The sequence below is a fragment of the Macrobrachium nipponense genome, chromosome 21, assembly GCF_015104395.2.
Source record: "Macrobrachium nipponense isolate FS-2020 chromosome 21, ASM1510439v2, whole genome shotgun sequence".
In the NCBI taxonomy this organism is placed as follows: domain Eukaryota; kingdom Metazoa; phylum Arthropoda; class Malacostraca; order Decapoda; family Palaemonidae; genus Macrobrachium; species Macrobrachium nipponense.
Window position 1 is genome coordinate 48,083,786 of NC_087212.1, and position 21,036 is coordinate 48,104,821.

General features: G+C 34.4%; 1 protein-coding gene across 2 annotated transcripts in view; it reads right to left on the reverse strand.

Moving 5' to 3' along the window:
* Positions 1-325: 325 nt before the first annotated feature.
* The window catches only part of LOC135198017 (uncharacterized), a 271,907-nt gene continuing 251,196 nt past the window's right edge, over positions 326-21,036 (reverse strand). For both annotated transcript variants that reach the window (XM_064225370.1, XM_064225368.1), the window contains 9 exons: positions 17,476-17,544; positions 15,942-15,995; positions 15,215-15,268; positions 7,293-7,401; positions 6,382-6,475; positions 5,924-6,015; positions 5,296-5,488; positions 4,581-4,681; positions 326-4,120 (listed from right to left, as the gene is read on the reverse strand). In XM_064225370.1, the coding sequence (XP_064081440.1) occupies positions 3,968-4,120; positions 4,581-4,681; positions 5,296-5,488; positions 5,924-6,015; positions 6,382-6,475; positions 7,293-7,401; positions 15,215-15,268; positions 15,942-15,995; positions 17,476-17,544 (919 nt within the window). In that variant the 3' untranslated portion in view covers positions 326-3,967. The remainder of the gene's footprint in view (positions 4,121-4,580; positions 4,682-5,295; positions 5,489-5,923; positions 6,016-6,381; positions 6,476-7,292; positions 7,402-15,214; positions 15,269-15,941; positions 15,996-17,475; positions 17,545-21,036) is intronic.

The following is a 21,036-nucleotide window of genomic DNA, read 5'->3' on the forward strand; positions in this document are numbered from 1 at the left end:
GGGATCCGTTCAGGCGAGCGAAAAGGAAGGCGGGAAACTGTCAGCGGAACGAAAAGCCACTATATTTCATGGCATGGTGCCATGCCTCATCCCCCTACGAGAGGCATTACCACCATGGTTTGGATCTATAGTTTTTTTTATAGTAATTGATAGGCAACATTTTTCTCAAATATATATATATATATATATATATATATATATATATATATATATATATATATATATATATATATATATATATATATATATATATATATATATATATATATATATATATATATATATATATATATATATATATATATATATATATATATATATATATATATATATGTAGTCTTTCTTCCATTATTGACAGTACATGTTTTACCTGGTAAGTGAAGAAACGTTTTCTCGCAAGCACATGAATTCATTGCTTGTTATTCTGAACAAGAAAACGAAGTGTTTCCAGAAGATCTACATCATCGTGTAACTGTCAAACTGAGCGTATTTTCACAGTTGTTAAGTTCTGTTTAATTTCTTAGCTTGACTCCTCATTGATCTGCAGCAATCCTTCGTACAAAGAGATCATGATTATCCTTTCCTGAGCTTTGGTTATTCAGTAATTCAGAATGTCAGCTGTTCTAATGGTCGATTAGCTTTCACTTCCGTTGAGTTCGAGGCGCCTTGGTAATGCACACACACACACACACACACACACACGCTTGCTATGCACACACACACACACACCCGAGAATATGAATTCGCATCTGTCTACAGATGGTGATTTATTCTTCTCATTTAAATTCAAAGAAGACAACAACATCCAGGGAATGGTCACCATACAGTAACGAATCTCCTCCTTTCATAAAACAATTTTCTACGTCAGGATGGAATTAAAAAAAAATTCATTATACTCGTATATGGTCGTAATGCTTAATGTGATGGTTAAGAAGAAAAACTCTTATATTCATATTTATGCTTTCAGCGCAAATTTTAAACAAAGAGAGAGAGAGAGAGAGAGAGAGAGAGAGAGAGAGAGAGAGAGAGAGAGAGAGCGCAACGAACGAATAATATAAGTTAAAACATCCAACATGCCGCTAACAGCTTCCGAAAGGGACTTCACCCATTTTAGTCTATGGCTGACACACGAAGAGGAACTGCATGAAATGGCTAAGAATTTCAAGTATTGAACATTTTACCAAACTTGCCATCAGTGTGCCTTCACGCAGTTAGTTGAGAATTTATGGCAAAATGTTCTGTATACTTGTCATGTGACTAAAATCTGAGCAACGTGACATTAAATCAAGTTTCGTACAGGTAAACTGTTTTCTTCGAGGTGAATGTGAACTAGAAAAATTGACAATGAACAACTTCACGATTGTGGCAGGGGAAATTGAAAACTTTGTCACTTAAATGAACATTTAAAATGATTTTTTATTATTATACCGGTAGAGAAATCAGAGGTTTATTGTCATTTGTGATTATAATAAGAATTGTACCTCTAAACGCGATCATCCTCCTTTTTTTCCATTTTTTTTATATATATTTACCGTACGAACGAGAGAAGTAAAATTCCCGTATCATATCGAAGAAATTATGAATAAATATAAATAACTATTACTTCACATGTGTTAACCCTTCACTAATTAAAATCAATGGTTGATATTTACTACAGAATTCGCTTTTGAACTAAATTGACCCGGGGGAAAAGAAAAAAGTCAAAGTTACTTCAGGCTTGAAAGGATATTATGATTTATGTATGAATTTTTGTTCCCACTTTTGACCTCATAAAAACGTTTTTATCAAAATGTATAACCTGACGCTCTTAACGGAAAATGATACAGTAAAAATTAATGTACTTGTAAGTTGGTTTCCTTATAAAAGAAAAAAAAAAAGTTTTTGTTTCTCATAAAAATGTTTTCAACGTGAGTATCTCGACTCGTTAATGCACTCAGCTCAAATTCGCTTGAAAGAAATATTTTCTTTTATCCGAAATTTGATAAATTCTCAAGTAGAAAGCTTTTAATAAGAAAATAAAATTTTGCTTAATACTAAGTGTTATGACAAAGCCACGGTACGATTCTGAGGGTATATTATGTCTAATAAGTGAGGGGCGATCTCTCTCTCTCTCCTTCACTGCCAAGCCATTCTTCTTCTTTTTCTTCTTCTTCTTCTCTGGGAGTTTTGGAGACGTTCCAACTTTATCAGAGATTTGTTTTAAGTTCCGAATGAACTTTGTTCTGTCAATGATGGAAAGGATTGCTGATGACATTCTCAAGAATGAAAAAAAAGATTTTTTCTTTTTTTTTGTCGAGTCATCTAGGAATAATTTACAGTTGACGTTCTCTGTCGTACTATCTTGTCTGTCGCTTTCTCACTTTCTCTCTGTCCCTTTCTCCTTGAGTGAATATATCGAAACATTAGTCAGTGTTAATCTTTGGGAATATAGTTCAGATAAGGAGTTCATTCCTCCCTCCTTGGGGAAATGTATCAAAATATTAGTCAGTGTTAATCATTAGGAATATTCAAATAAGGAATTCGATAATACGCAGGCTTTTCAGTCACCCTCCCTTTGTTATTTTCTCTCAGTCATTCTCTCTGTCACTTTCTCCTTGGGTATGTCATTTTCTCTGTCACTTTCTCCTTGGGTAAGAATATCGAAACATTAATCAGTATCAATCTTTGGGAACATTATTTAGATAGGTAATTCGTTAATAAAGAAGCTGTTCGAACACTTTCACTTTCTCTTTGTGTAAATATATCGAAGCATTAGTCAGTGTGGATCTCTGGGAACATATTCATATAAGGAATTCAATGATACACAGGTTTTTCATTCACTTTTTCTCAGTCGCTTTCTCTCTCACTTTCTCTATATCACTTTCTCCTTGGGTAACTGTATAACATAAATCAGATAAGCAATTCAATGATACACAGGTTTTTCGTTCACTTTTTCCAGTCGCTTTCTATCTCACTTTTTCCTTTGGTAAGTAAATCGAAACATTAGTCAGTGTTAATCTGTGGGAACATAATTCAAATAAGGAATTCAGTAATGCGTAAGCTTTTTGATCGCTTTCATTCTCCCACTTTCTCTCTCACATTCTCCTTGGGCAAATATATCGAAACATTAGTCATTGTTAATCTCTGGGAATATTATTCAAACAAGGAATTCATTAATACGAAAGTCTTATAATCACTTTCTCAGTCACTTTCTCCTTAGGTAAATGTATCGAAACAGTCAGTGTTAGTCTTTTGGAATATAATTCAAACAAGGAATTCATTATCGCAAAAGCTGCGCGAGTGTTTGCAACATCTTAGTAATTTCCCATGACAGGGAAGAATGAAAAACGGAAATTTAATCTTACCTGCAGTGCTTGCGGGTTTCTGTCCTAGCGTTTTACTTGAGAAATATAATGAGAAAATGATCTTGGAAAACAGTATCTATAAGATGTTTGTTTTTATTTTACTCTCTGTGTCCTTCAGACAACCAGTTCCTTTCGAGTTAGAAAGAGGATAATTACGTGATTATTAAAGATTATTTACGCACCCATATTTGCGTCGTAAGTCCTTCTCTCTATCTAGGATATGTGTGAAAAAGTTATTTATAGGAATATGGATAGGAAAAATGGGATAGTATACGATCCCAAAGACTATTTAAAAAAAAGAAGGTACAGCAAATACCGAGAAATTCCGGGAGTTTGTGAAGCCTTATACCATTCGGTGGAAAAAGAGACAAAAATGTTATTATCAGTTATCATCTCCCGCGCCAGGAAAACACGCTGCGTCTATCGTCTATCACGCTTCTTATAGAAAGGGAGGAGAGGGTAGAAAAGATGAACCCTAGTCAATATTAGTCTTCATCTTCAAGCGCAACACCCTAGATTGTAGAAATGGGGCTGGCGCCTCTAAGAAGGAAGGTAGGCCTAAGAGCAACCTTCGCGCGTTCCCTATTCACTCTCCCCCTCTCTCTTTCTCTCTCTCTCTCTTCCTAAAGGACGTGCAGGTTCTCGCAGGATTTTGACTTGCTGTCCAGAAGGCACATCTTGCTGAGGAGCTCCTTGGCCGCGTGAAGACTCAGGGACGTCTTCGAAGCCGACATCTTTTTCATGCGCTTTCGGTGGGCTGCCAAGCGTAGACGCACCTGGTCAGGGGAGAGTTGATAAAACGGTCATTTTCAGAGCACTTGGTTACACGTGAGTTCCTTCAACAGCACAAAGAATTTTGATTAGATAGTTGTGGGTAACCAGAGATACTGAAAACTGATAGAAATGCCATGACTTTCAATACACGAATAGTCTCATAGTCTTGGACAAATTTTAAGCGTGAGCAGCAGATGGAATAATGACAATAATACATATAGTACTATAAAGGCAGCGTAGATTCCCCTCACAATGAAGAAGAGAGCATATTTCAAAAGAAAATTCACGAAGTACATGTACGGAATGATAAACCCCCTTGAAAGGACACGAATCACATCAGCAAGAAACCCCTACAGATCACACAACAACGGAAATATTGCAGAGGAAAGAATGCTGCTCGTTCCCGTTCTACTGAGACACCTCATAGGAACACCTGAGTGACTAATGAGTATTTGACCTCACCTGCTTGACTATCCCTACGAGAAGTTCATCCACGTTGTGCTGGATGCCGCTAGATGTCTCAATGAACTTGCTGTCGTGGCAACTGGCCAGGGATTTGCCCTCTGTCAAGACAAACGTCCACATTAAACACAGTTCACTTCTTGTTTGTGCTAATACCCCTCCACTGGGTATACGATCTTTCATCAGTAAATACCAATGTGTGGGTGTAAATTGTGCAGGTTTAATTTGATATGAAAGACTTTGAAACGCTATTTACTATACAAGAAAAATTACGAGGAGGGAGACAAAGGTTTTGATAAAGGAAGAACACTGTGACTGCAGGAAAGGAAGAGTGGGACAGTAGGGGAAGCAAAGAAAAGATGGCTGAAGTTTCTTTGGTAACATGAAGACATTTTTTTTAGCCAGTTCTGTCAGATACGATTTCACAGTAAAAAAAAAATGTATATATATACATATACGTATTCATATATTTATATTAATTATTATATATATATATTTATTATATATATATATATATATATACATTTATATATGCATATATGTAATATATACACATATATTTATAAATTATACAATTAACACACACACACACACACACACACACACGCACACACACACACACACACACACACACACACACACACATATATATATATATATATAATATATATATATATATATATATATCTTGTGCCCAAGGACAAGCTTCACTGACCATCGCTGGTGACAATCCTAGATCGAGCCAAGTCGACCTTATTACCGACGACGATCACTGCCTTGTCCTTTGTATAATTCTCCCGCCAGAGGTAATTTAGTGTGTCCTCAGCCTTCTTGAAAGAGCCCTTATCCGTGATGGAGTAGACGACGACGCATGCGTGAGGGTCGTACGTCGTCAGGCAGTTCTCGACCTGTTGGAAACATGAAACGTAATGTTGACAACAACTTTTTGTTACAAAAATTCGTTCTAACTGGGAGATGAAGCATGAGACAGGAAAATGGAGTATTATGAAGAGATGAAGCCATATTAATAGAAATTTAGAGGAGGAATAGTAAAAGTGATTTAGAAGAAAAAACAAATAAATAAAATAAACGACTTGGCAAAAAAAAAGAAAAAAAAAACTTGAGATCGTGCCATCTTAGCAGCCTTCCAGGACACTGACCAGACACATCAGGTGAATAGAATATTTAGAAAAAGCTATGTTAGAAAGAAAAAAGAAATAAGTTGACTTGAGATCTTGCCAGCCTCCCAGGACACTGTTAGTATACTTGCGGGAAACAGTACCTGAGAAAAGTTTTAGATTTTGGAAACAGAGAATAGATAAACAAATCATGTATCTCCTCACCGACATCTCGATGGCCGGATGGTCGATAAAAATGACTTCACTTTCTTCCCCGTCCAGGAGGACCGACACGCTCTTCTCGCCGAACTCGTCATCTGAAAGAAAGGAAGAAGATATTGGGGCGACGACTCATCCATCACCTGTTATCTCTTCGCTCATCACTTCAACCAAATCGTCATCATCATGAGAATGTTACATATGTGTGGAGGCTCTAATTCTCTGCCGCTGCCATCACTCTTCGTTATGGCCTTACTCATCCTCAAGCAATATGGATAATTGAATGGGACTTCATTCACCTCTTCAGCCAAAGTAATACACGAGAAGACATTACCACCCAAGGTAAATTTGGGGTAAATCTGCTCTCTAGCCAAGGACAGCAATTCATTTTATGTAAAGGAATTCTGCTATACCGGTATCTGAACCAATCTGCCGTATGCAGAATAACTCTTACCACGACTTACCCAGTGAGGCGTCGTAAGTATTGATGTATTCTGAGGTCATGAACTGGGTCACTAAAGATGATTTTCCAACTCCAGATTCTCCCAACAAAACGACCTTTAAGGAGAAGAAAAGTCAGAATTTATCAAAATTCAGAGGCTCTTTTGCGTATGATAATAAAAGGTCTGAGTATAATTTCGTCAGAGATAACTTATGAAGAGATTAAGGTTATGGAATCAATAAGGAAGTGATACGGATATGATTTAGGTATGATCTGTGTAGTATATATCCAGCTAAAAGGTAGACCACGCTACTATTAAGACACACACGCATATATATATATATATATATATATTTGCTAAATCATTTGGACCTAACTGTGGATGCTTGTGTTTTACAATTTTGTCTTTTGCTTTCAGCTGTACTGGTATATATATATATATATATATTATATATATATATATATATATATATATATATATATAGATATATATAGTATAGATAATATATATATACAGATATATATACATACATATTGAGTATATACACACCAATACAGCTGAAATGAAAAGACAAAAGTGGAAATACAAGCGTCTAAAAATTGTCCAAATATTTTAATAAACATTTTAATGTGGCTGGAAACAAAAATGCAGTTAGTAGAAACAAAGGTGAAACGCAAACAGCTGTTGTTACACACACACATTCATATTCATATATATATATATATATATATATATATATATATATATATATATATATATATATATATATATACATCAGTTCAACAGCAAGCAAAAGAAAAAACAAGCAGTTACAATCACCTCCCAACCATTTAGAAAATATAAAGAAAAATGCAAGAACATGAGAGACCATCCATAACCACATCCACAATACCTCCACAGTAAACCGAAGAGACGCTCTTTGTCTTTCTTACCCGATACTTTGCCACCTCGAGTTCGGACTCGGAAGAAACGTACGAGGACCCACAGCACGATCCTTCGAAGGGCGACCTCTCACCACTTCTGCCACTGCGGCTGGAAGGCCTGAGGGGTTGGGGGAGAAAGTGGAGGGGGATCGGGAGAGTGTTAGTGGTAAAGAAAATTGAGAATGGGAGAGTGCTGGATGTTATACAGAAAATTGAGAAAACTGGCTCCTCAATGCTACGACTTTCCACGGGACTGTGTCTCTAAAGTTAAGCTCAGACTTCATAAGCTTACAGATAAATCCCTGGGAGAATAAGGCCTTGTTCCTGTACAGACTAATCCTGTAGAGAGTAAGGCCTTGTTCCTGTACAGACTAATCCTGTAGAGCGTAAGGCCTTGTTCCTGTACAGACTAATTCTGCAGAGAATAAGGCCTTGTTCCTGTGCAGACTAATCCTGCAGAGTATAAGGCCTTGTTCCTGTACAGACTAATTCTGCCGAGAATAAGGCCTTGTTCCTGTACAGACTAATCTTACAGAGAATAAAGCTGTGTTTCTGTACAAACAAATAGATTAAATTCACCACTTACGAAAGGGGACGTGAGAAATCACTATATGGATGGTGAATATTTTTTAAAGTGAATATTATCATCAAGTATTGTTTTTCATTCCTTACATTTGTAAGTAAATAGTGGAATAAATCTTCATTTTTTCGAAAACTATCTACTAAAAAAAACCAAGTTTAATTTTTTAAATAATTGTTTATAATCATGATTTTATCAGAATAACTTTGATCAGGAAAAAAGCAGCACTACTTTTGAAAAGCGCGTTGAGTTAAAAACACAAGAAATCCGATAGCTAAGTAAGAATCTGAAAAATACTACGAAAAAAATGTTGAATTCAAGCAAAAAAAAAAAAAATTACTAATACAGTAAGAATTAAAGAAAAAAGCTAAAAAACGACCCCCCTAAAGATTTACCTTTCATTAAGAACAGACAAGATGCTCTGAGTAGTACATTCGTCCACATGCAAGCTGGAAGCTGACCTGAAAAGATGCAGATTGGCAAAAAAAAAAAAAAAAAGAAAAAAAAATTACAACAACAACAGGTTTTTGGCAACACTAAATCTTTTGACTGTTCTTTGCTATCAACGTTCGCCATGCCACAAAAGCGATATGACACACCAAAGGCTATGGAATACTAATATTCTAGGTACTCTTTATGGTGTACTTACCTCTGCAAACTATAATAATTTTTTATCACATAAAAAGGCTTTTGAAATTTATAGTCAGTCTTTGAGAATGTTGCAATAAGTCACTGATTGTGTTAACGTGTATATATATATATATATATATATATATATATATATATATATATATATATATATATATATACATATACATATATATATATATATATATTATATATATATATATATATATATATATATATATGCAAACCTTATACTCTATCATCTACCACTTTACATCATCACGAAAGAAAATTTTTTTTTTAATGGCCGCTCATGCACAAACCAATTTTGTAGGTGCTATGAGAACAAAAGGAAGACAGAAAGAGAGTGTATATTATAGCAAAGAATATTTGAGTAAATTCTTGAGCAATCCACCCACACAAGTGGCAACCTTACCTGTCCGCTGGCTGCGTAATAGGGTTAATGAATGAATTAAGGCGAGAGTCTCAATCTTGTCATTCATGCGGAAAAGGAAAAGGAGGAGGAGCGTAATCGAGTTAATGAATAAATCTTCGACGCGTCATTCATGCGAAAGAAAAAGAAGAGGAGGAGGAAGACGAGTAGGAGGAGGAGGAGTAGGCCATCACTAGGGCAATTAGTAAAGCCGTCATGCAACACATGCAATGGTGCCATGCACGGCATCATGCTTTATACCATTCTTTGGCCTCACAGTGGCATAACCAAGATTAATATGGATAAAAAAGAGAAACTATGCATAGCTCATTCCACACACGCTCACAAAGCTTTGCTTAATGCGTTATTTGGTGTTTTAATAGAGAGATTTTAATTTTTAAAAAAGTTTTTTTTTCGTTTTTTTTTCTGTTCTCAACAGCATAATGGAGGATTGGCAAGTGTTCTCTTTGCTTCTTTTTATAAAACTTTTGTGTAGGATTTGCCCTTTGTATCCTGTTATAATCTGTGTGAGGAAAATGACGTAGCATTTCTTTACAAGTTATGTATATGTATATATAGTATATATGCGCATATTTATATATATCATACACATATACATATGTATATATATACACATATATATGTATATATATACATACATACATATACACATATACTATATATTTATATATAATTGTATTTATTTGTGATATATATACATATACATATATATATATATATATATATATATATATATATATATATATATATATATATATATATATATATACAGACACATATAATATACATATATATATGTATATATATATATATATATATATATATATATATATATATATATATAATTGCCTATGTACACTTTTCATCTTCAGCGTTGCATTGAATCAATAAACATATATGAAACGCCGAAAATAATTAGATTTTACAGGTTCTTTTATGTTAAATACTCTTTACCGAAATATGTTTTTTCGGTTTGTTCTTGTATATGTATCAGTTTTATTAGTTTTTATCCGTACAATATTCACTGTTATTATTAATGAAAAATGTATGGAATGAATATGATAATTAAAAAATCTGAAATTTTAATCGTAGCCTTAAGTTATCGGTACTTTTCTTTACATTCAAATCCCACAAATCAACATGGCCAAACTGCTCTTGAGTTCTGTTTATCATCTGATTTTGTCCAGATTGTTCAGGAACCCATACATATTTCTGGTAATATAGATTAGGCCTCATATTCACAGATGTTCCCGCTATTGTCAGGTCCAAGGTCTGTGAATATATAGGCACTTCTGATCATTGCACCATTAAGATGGATATATCTGTCAATCAGTTTGTTACTCATTCCAATACTGGAAAGGCGGTCTGGTTGAAATCCAGAGTCAACTGGGATCTCATTATTGGAGCTTGTCGGGCTCTTAATATTTCAGATGCTATATTTGATACCGATCCCGAGAAGTTAAATGAAATGCTGATGGCTATTTTAATAAGGTATGTCCCTAGAAAGGTCATCAAATTTAGGACAAATGACCACCCATGGTTTGATGATACATGTAGACGAGCCTACCATGACAGACAGACCAAATTCAACGCATGGAGAGGAAATCTTTCAAATGAAATGACGCCGTGCTGCGAATAGAACTTACCATAAAGCCGAGAAAAAATACAACAATTTCTTGACCAGGAAACTTGAAGGAATTACACAGCCTCCTCTGTGATGGACCAAATTATCATCATCTGTCTTTGGGTCAGGCTCGTTTTCCATTCCACCACTACCAACAGATGATGGTAGATTGGTTACTGGCCGTAGGGAAAAGGCTGAACTGCTTCATCAAGCTTTTGAAGCTGAACAATCAGCTGAGGATGTCCCTCTCCCTGATATTTGTCATTCTGAACCTTCTTACAAAGTTTGCATTTCGCTCCAGGGATGTTAATTGAGAAAATCCTGGATAAGCTTGATATCTGGGCTGGAGAAAACCTTATTGGTTTCTTCCCTTTGTTTTTTAAAAAAGTTTCTAGTGTGTTGTCTCCCAAGTTTAGTAGATTCTATAGATTTTTATGTCGACGCAGTACCTTTGCGGATGAGCACAAGCCTAGTAATACAAAGCCTGTTCCAAAGAGTGACATATCTGCAGACTGCAGTAGTTACGGGCCAATCTCTGTTCTCCTTGTGCTCTCTAATGTTGCTGAAAAACTTATTTTTAAGCCAATATAGAATTGAATCAAGAGGATCGTTAACTAATAGTCAGTATGCAAATAGGAAGCAGTTAGTTACCTGAGATGCTCTTTTGGTCTTAACATGCCATTTGGGAGGGAACCTAGACAAGGGTTTTGAGTGCAGAGTAATTCAGATAGATTTTAGTGCTGCTTTCTATTTAGTAAATTACAAGACAGTTATTTATTAACTTCGGAATCTTGGAGTGGGTGTAATATCACAAAATCACAAATGAACAGTTGCAATTCATTCTGCGTTCACACGTTCCATGGTATAATTTCATCACCTCAGAAATAAAGAAAAATATATTAATGGAAAGAATCAAGCCACAATAGACCTATAACAACGTAAGCCATTCGGTAAGGGTCAAGCCACAAAGGGTTCACTGAAATCACAAGTTAAGCCTCTATTTCTAAATAAAAAAATATATCAGGACAAAATTTCTATAAAACGAGCAGGACTTGGACAAAAAACAAACAAGAAATCTAGCGAAGGTGAGAGGATAAGAGCGTTTTAGGCGTCCAGCTCTCTCGTCCAGGGTTTAGAAAAGTAGAAGAAGAAAAAGATGATAGGGGAGGAGGGTAGAGCTAAAACGACTGACCTGCTCGTGAGCGTGTGCACGCTAAGGTTGCTAGCTGACAATCTGCGTATAAATAAAAAAAACAAGAGGGTATAACGACTCCTTAGTAGATCCCAAGTACATTTTAGAAGCTTCTACTGGCTTCTATTAGCTTCTAGTAGCTTCTACTAGCTTCTAGTAGTTTCTACTGGCTTCATACTACCTACGTGGTTAATTTCTAAGGTTAGGAAACGAGCTTCACTACGCTTAGTGAAATGAATATGGGGTTGACTGCAAAATTCCGTTTCGCACGAGATGCGAATTCACTGTATAGTATATATAGATATATACATATATAGATATATATTTATGTTTATATATATATATATATATATATATATATTATATATATATATATAATATATATATATATATATATGTATTTATATATATATACTAGATATATTTGTACTAATCATTACTATATATATAATTAATAATATATATATTATATATATATATAGAATATATATATATAATTAGATATATACTATATATGTATATATATATCTAATATATAATATATTATATATATAATTATATAATATATATATATATATAAGTAAAAGGAGGCCACGATAACGCCCAAAGATAGAAAATTAATGCTATATATTTCGGAGAACAACTGTCTCTCTGGACGGGCAATTAGTGAATGAATTAAGAATTACTGAATAGCGTTATTTATACCAAGAGATTCGGAGGTCAGCCGTTGCGTCACTCTGGTTGATAGTTTCTTAATCGATGGTCAAACTGGAGTGACGCAACGGCTGACCTCTGGAACTGTTGATATAAATACCGCTTTTCTGTCATTCTTATTTCATTCATAAATTGTCCGTCCAGGGAGACAGTTCTCCGAAATATTAAGCATTAACTTCCTACCTTTTGGCGTTTTATGGACTCCTTTTATTGGATGGAATTCTGTTTTGACAGACAGTATTTCACACACACACACACACACACACACACACACACACATATATATATATATAATATATATATATACGTATAATATTATATATATATATTATATTTAGATATATATATATATCTATATATATATATATATATATATATATATATATAAATATATATATATATATATACTATCTATATCTGCTAAATGTTGTGAGTTTCCAGTTTTATTCTTCTGACTGAATTCTCATTCTCCAAAAGGTCGGGGCTTGCACGTCCATTTCAGAACGCTTATCATTATTTGATAGCCTGAGAGACTTACATTGGAAATGCAGTGAGTAAATATGAACGTAATCTCGATGTAATCGCACCTTGGAGGTTACTGAAAGACTTGCGACAGAAGAGAGAATTTCACATTTTCAGAATGTAACTTGTTTTGAAATGTTCTAGTTTTAATTTTTTTCCTTTATACTTTATTTTGTCTTTTCAGTTATTCGTTGTTTACGTTGTTTATGTTATGCATCGTTATAGCTGGCATCGTACTCTTCAAACATTTTTGTTTTTTATTTGCTTTAGATATTTATAAATGCTCCTAGATTGAAAAAGTTATTAGTATCTGAATATCTAGAAATAAAAAATAAATATACAGTAAATATATAAAGAAACGAATAAAATGTGAAACAATAAATAATTAAATATGTAGAAAGCATCATTGTTAAATATCTTATTGTTATGTTTACGAGTCGATGTTAACCCGAGCCGGTAAAAAGAGTTTTTATTCCGGAAGTGACAGAGTACCCTATATTACTTCATTCCATTTATAATTGATTATATATCATATATAGTATATATATATATATATATATATATATATATATATATATATATATATATATATATAGCTATATATGTATATAATTCCTTCCCGAGAACAATGACATTTCACGTATAACATAGATCGTTGTAATTTGCTTGTAGTAAACGAAATGAATCCTTCATCAGCAGAATAATTGGAATAAGGCAATTAATACTTTCTGAGAAGCAAGTACAAATACCTTTCTGTTTAGTGTTTGAACAGTTTAGGCCTAATCATTCGCAATTCTTACGAATTTTCGAATATATTTAATCTTCCATGAAAATTGATTAATATTGATAAAATATTCGTGATTTCAATAATTAAAAATTTCACATCCTCTCATCCGTAATTGCTGATAGTATTTGATACTTCAGCCTATAGAAACTAGTAATTGACTACAATGGTAAATTGTATTTCAGTGATTTTATGCTTCCAGATTATGTTCCCTTTGAGATTTAGTCTCATTAATACTTCATGTATTCTCTTGGGGCCTTTTCTTTCATGTATTTATTCTCTTCATAAATTTTTCTGTAGTTATTTTTCATTACGTTGAATTTTGTTTACGATTTTTCACTTCATTTCCGTTTGGTGTAAACTGCCTTTACTCACCTCTTCATCGTTGCGTGCTTATTCCTTCAATCAATTATGAAAACATTTTATCGCTTATTTTTGCGTGCAATATCAGTAATTTACAAATGGCATCGGTGCCTTTAGAACGAAGCCTCTTGCACTAAACATCTCCAGATTCCACATGTGGTTCTTATGCTTTTCAAGGTGCCGTGCGTAGATTAGGTCATTCATTAAAAAGTAAATTGCTCTGTGCAAAATAAGGAAAGTGTTTTTAGCACACGTGTGTCTCAAGGGGAAGGGGGAAAGGTGTTTGGAAGGGATAAATGTGCTCGCGAGCGTGGAAGCACGTGTAGAAAATCTGACATATAAGAGTAAAAGATAGTTTGGCTAGTGTTTGAGTGCAGTGGAAGTCAGAGTGAAAACAAAATGGGTAAGTAAAGCATCGTTTGATTGATTGCACCGGTGACATACCTAACTGCACAATTCTCTCTCTCTCTCTCTCTCTCTCTCTCTCTCTCTCTCTCTCTCTCTCTCTCTCTCTCTCTCTTTCTTCCTCCTAATTTTTTATCGAAAAGGAGCTTCGTTTCCTCTTCTAATGTTCCGTTTCTAAATCGTTTTCTTCCCTTTTTTTCTTTTTTCTGAAAGCAAAAATTCACGACCTGATTCTCTCTCTCTCTCTCTCTCTCTCTCTCTCTCTCTCTCTCTCTCTCTCTCTCTCTCTCTCTCGAGCTAGTTTAGAAGGCATTGACCCACTAAAAATGCAGGCATAACAAAAACCTCAAATGTTTTGTACCAAATATGTAAAAAAAAAAATATATAGTTTTTAGCAAGCGGCGCCAGGCACAGGTGGCTATTTTAAATTTGGAAACGAATAAAAAGAAAAAGAAAATAAGAATTCGGAATTTTTAAACATTCTTGATTAGTCACCACGAACCAATGCAAAATAACAGACATAAAAATAATATTGTGATAGGTGCCTTGAAACGTATAAGCAGTGCCAGAATGGCATGACATGATTTGACCGAAGATATAGATAAAAGGTCAACGAGATACTGAAAAGTTGACCCGGAAATGACGTCATGCACTGTCTGGATTTACCTTGGCGACAGGCGTGGGGACAGATACGGAGAAGTACTCGCTGACGAGCGGCGCCTGTAACGTAGTAGTAGTAGTAGTAATAGTAGTCGTAGTAGATGTCACGTGACTTTGGTGTTTATGAATGACTCCTGTCGTTCATTCGTTCTTTCTTTCCTTGTTTTGGTTAACTGACGACGTTTATAAGTTTGTGACTTTATATTATTAGCGGATATGTTCAGTTTAGCTTTGTCAGTTAGCAAAAGGCGAATGAGTGGTTTAAAGACATCACTTATTATTGACTGGAATAGATTAATGACTGGTTTTAAAAATTCCTTTAAAATAATGCAAAAATTCTGGAAAATGTAAGGAAATGTATCCAGTATAACTATATTTCACTTCCCTATACCGGCAAACATATACCTCTCTTGTTTCCTATTGTAAAATAGATTGTGATAAAGGCTTATGCTTTGAACATTTAGGATTCTTACTGAAAAAAGTTTAAGGAAGTGTTTCTTAAGATAAAAAAGATACTTCAACAAACCTTGTTTGTTTTCTTAATTATGAAATATCATCAGGTAAATCTAGTTTCTTATTATAAAAATGGATTGTTAATGATCCTTAATTATGAAATATAAGATATTTTCTTAATTATGAAATATAAGTATTTAAATTAAGTAAGAGTGCAAAAAAAAAAAAAAAAAAAAAAAAAAAAAAAAAAAAAAAAAAAAAAAAAACACGAAAAACCGACCTGCTGGTTGGCGAATGGCCTCCGTCTGTTATAGGCGGGGCCGAGAGTTGCCTTCTGAAGAAACAATACTCCAGGTCAGTACAAAGGTTATGGTAGTGCTTCTCATATTGATATTTAGGTTCCATGATTGTTACTGTGACATTCTTAAAGTCTTCCTCTTTGATCGAGGCTTCTGTTCCGCACCAATGTAATTGTGTACTTATAAATATGTAGTTCGTGTGATTTTGTACTTAAAAGTGTGTAGCTCATGTTATGGTGTGCTTAAAAATATGTTGTTCGTGTTTTTTTATTTTAGAATATGTAGTTCATGTTATTTTGTACTTAAAAATATGCTGTTCATGTTATTTTACAGTTAAAGATATGTAGTTCGTGGTTTTTTATAATAAGAAATATGTAGTTCATGTTTCGTAATTAGAAATATGTCGTCCATGGTTTGTATTTAGAAATATGTAGTTATTATATTATTTCATTTAGGTCGTGTTATTTTTTACTTAAAAATGTGTTGTTCATGTTATTTTGTACCTAAAATATGTAGTTGTGTATTAATATGATTAGCTTTGTGAAAAAATTTTCAAAAAGGGAAAAAATTCTGAGAATTTTTCATCACTAATCGTCTAAAGACATGGAACACGGTGAAAGTCAAGGCTATTGACTGGCTAAACGTCATTCTTACTATTATTTAAATCATGTCATTCAAAGGAATTTAAGAATGCCTATTACTACCTTAATGTCTATTATATTCTTATATTTCTTACTTCTTTTTTCTCTTAAGTCTTATTATATTCTTATATTTACTTTCTTTTTCTCTAAGTTATTATAAATGTATAAATGCATTAAGGTTGAAAGTCTAAACACAAAAGAAATGAATATATGCTATGCATATATGTATAAATACAGCTATTAAGAGTTATACATACACACTGTTATACTTACAGCCATATGCAGCGTTTATATATATATATATATATATATATATATATATATATATATATATATATATACACTGTATACATGTAGCAAATAAGTATATTCTTCACATATTCATGTATTTGTAGATACTCATGCCTATATACATAATGTATACATTTATATACATATCTACATAATACTAAAGTCATTCATTCTAAATTGAAATGTATGTCACAAGTCACCATCAGCGTATAAGATCAAAGGTAGAGGGTTAACTTGCCAAAAAGTTAGGTTTCAAGATAAATAAAAAGATTTAGAGAGGCTGCAGAAGTCATGGTATTATTTAAGCTTAAAGAGTTTCCATTTACGATTACTTTTCTTTAGGGATGTTCGTCCTTCCAGTAATGGCTACCTTGCAGAAGCTGATTTTCGCCGACCCTTTGACCTTTTATCCCCTAATGGTGACTAGAAGTATTAGAATCTCTTGAAAGAAATCTGCATGGAAAACGTGAATGAGGAGTATACGAGGAGGCAAGGGGGTGTTTGTTGGTGTGGAGGGGGACTGTTTTATATTTTGCAGTTCTGTACAAGTCTTGCACGTGATGCGTAAACACTTTCCACCAACCTTGGAGATAACCGCTGCTGACATGACACGGGTTCACACCCTAGGGAGTGCTGCCTTCTGTTGGTGCCACTAAAGAAGAGGAATTGGGATTAGGTCACTCTCTGTCACCCTTTTTTGTTTTCATTCTTTCTCTTTCTAAACTACAGAGCTTGGAAGCGAATTTTGCTTTCTAGGAGCTTTCGCGGTCTCGGGCTCTGTCTAGAGTCGGTTGTTGCGCAAATTTAGAGATATTAAGATTTTCTAAGAGGTTCCAGGCGGAGCCTAATAGTGTTAAGAGTCATTTTAGCCCAAGTTCTTATTGTGAAAAAAAAAAAAGACTTCGTTTACAGAACCACCGACTGCCTTCACATCTAATCTCAATGTATCGTCTATTGGTTTTGTATCAGGGTTAGTCTCTGTAAGAGTCACAGGAACAGTCTTACTCTGCAAGAACAACATGATTTGCAATACATATTCCACATATCATAAATAGTTAGAATTGTTCACCATTCAGTTGCATTATACTGTGAATTTATGAAATCCATTTCTCGGTGAAAAATGTGAAAAATGGGAAGTTTCCAATAAATCTAATTTCTTATTAATATTGATTTCATAATTTTAAAACTCTTAGACTAATTTTTTTTTATCCTTATAGCAATTACGAGCATAAATTGTTTTTCCTTATAGTAATTACAACCAGCCTTTTATGGGGGTGCATAGGATTATCTAGCATGCTTGGGAAATCAAGAGAGAAAAAAAAGTCACATGCTTTATTTCTCCCGTGCAATCATTTCAAGCGGTGTCGGACGTCACGTCCCCTTATGGTTAAGACTGAATTAAGAAGGTGCAGAATATACTTATATTCATAATAGACTCATCAAGCATCATATTGCTTTATTTTTTTTATGCAGGGGCATCATGCTCTCTATCAAGCACCTACTAAAATAGCTGATAATTGATAATTCACTGAAATCACTGATAATTGGTAATTCATTGAAATCTGATGAATGATAATTCACTGAAATCACTGATAAGTGATAATACATCGACATCCCTGATAATTGATAATTCACTGTAATTACTGATAATTGGTAATGATTGAAATGACAAAGTTGATAATTCATTGAAATAATTGATCGTTGATAATTCATTGAAATCACTGGTAACTATTCATCCGCCGTGGAGTCCTTTGGATTTGGTGAGGAACTGATCAAAAATCTTCTATCAAGTGTTTCCGATGCATAAAATCTTTGCTTCATCAGTAAAGTTGAAAACCTTATTTTTATCATTATTTCCAAGCTATTCTTCGACAGATTTTGAAGTAACTTATCTGTGAAGTAACCCAACACTTGACCTTTCTTCTCTCTCGGGGTCAGCTGATTTTGGTGAACGAAGAAAGATTGCAAAGCAAAGAAGCTACACAATAGCTGAGCTAATGCAAGCTAGGTGCTGACGCCTCGTCCAAACCTTTTACTTCTTGACAAGGAAAAAGAATGCTGACGTTTTTTTTTTAGCCTTCATTAACGTCTTTCTTTGGTGTCTTTTTTCCAAGAGATGGACTCTAAAGACTGGAGAAGACTGAGGAAGACAGGAAATGAGACCTCAGTCTTTGTTTCCACCGCCCCCATTTTCATTCGTCAGTCTTAGGAGGTGCTTTTGTAACTTGAAATTTCGACTCTTTTGTGGCTGCTTTTCGCTGTGTTTGCTCGAATATCGTCCACATTGATTCCTGAATTTCTGAAAGAAAGGTAACCTCAGTGCGAGAGAGAATTTTGCTCTTGTATTAAAGAATACTTATAAGTTCTACTCCGCCAGGAGGTGTAGGAATGAAATCTAACACACTCATAATCGCATTAATCGCAATTAAATGATGTATCGTACGTGTGTTGAAGTCATTCCATTTTGGCGAAGGGCAGAGGTGAAAGAAAGTAATCGAGGACGTTTTACCAAAGCTGTGACAGTCAACAAAACACTTCGGTTAAATATTTTCATCGCCTTTCATAATCACATTTCTAATTGCTAGGTGCCGTGTCTTTACAAGCTATAGAAAAGAGTATTTAAAGGAAATATTATGAAAATAGGGGTATGCCATGCATAAAGTGCAATAAGAACAACATAAAATAGTTGATTTCGACGATGCGATCTCAGTAATATTCATTCTTGTCTTAATGGGAATGACAAGAAGTGCCACGTCAACCCAGGAACTTCATATTTCAGATGTTACAAATACCTTACTTATTGTCTCTTTAGCTCCGTCATTCATTATTGGTCAAGAATAAAACACCTGATCAATTGTCCTTGAATATAGACCCTCTTCTGCGTCACAACAGTACTTGCGAGAAATACTTCATAATTATTCTATTTCGAACACATAAGACAGACAAGAGATGATACCTTTCCCCCGAATATAAGGAAATTCCAGTTGAGTAGCAGAGAAGTAGGCTTAGGAACTCTTGGGATTCTCGCCAAGTCTAAATTATGACAGTCAAGATGATGCAGGCCATTGCGTCTTATGTGAGCGGGCGAGAGACACCCAAGGCATAACTCTCAGTTGAATGCAGTATGCACAGATGCATAAACGAAACTGGCCTCAAGAAGAAAATTTTCCTTCTCCCAAAAAAATTTATAAATGAACAAGTCAGTCATCTCTCGTTGTCTGTCCTAAGGAATCATTGGATTTCAGTCGATGTTCAGACCTATACCATTCAGCGGAGGCATCGACGTAGCCTGCTTTCATCAGAAATCACCATTTAGCTTACCACTGACAATGATGTTTCTACAAATAGCTTAGTTTTACAAAAAGATGCTCTGTTGAGTAACTCTAGGAAAGAGCTGGTCTGGACTTCTAAATGAGCAGAGGTTAAAAACTAAAAAGCTTACATAGTCAGAGAAGGCTTAATCTAAAGTGCGTGCATTATCCTAAAAAAGAAACTATTCTAAATAGTATACTTTTCTGAAAAAATATTACTAATTATCTGGTAAAAGTTATTGTTCCCCATTCTCGCAAAACTTTTCCCCAAGAGCTCAAACATTTTAGTTTTTATAACTAGAAATTCATCCCATACTTCAGATAAATATCCTGTCCGTTTTCATATTTTGAAAGCTCAATGTAAATATGTCAGTGGATGACCTGAAAATCAGGACGAATTAGGGGTTATTTTGTCTAATATTACTTTCAACCAAGATTGTCTTTCCCCACAATTTGGTACTTGATGTCCCAGCCAAGGCTCCTTGAACGTGCAAAAGGGGAGTGGAAGTCATTCGATTGAAATTTGTTTGGTGCTGAGGTACTCAAGTCTCAAGATGCAGGATGAGAGGCGTGCTTAGCGAGGTAGTACAGCATTTGTCCTTCAGGGGATCTTCAGTCTCACTCTTGTTCGCCATCGTAGGAATTTGGAGTAGGAATCTGGAGCTCCAAATCCCTACGCAGTCTTTGCTGATCCGTCACTTCAATATCCGTCAGTTCACAAAAAACGTTATATTTTTATATACTCTGCCAGTGTCTTACAAGAAGATTCATGGCGTCTATGATGAATGCAAACTTGAACTATGAAAAGGAAAACTAAGAGTCAGACTGAAAAA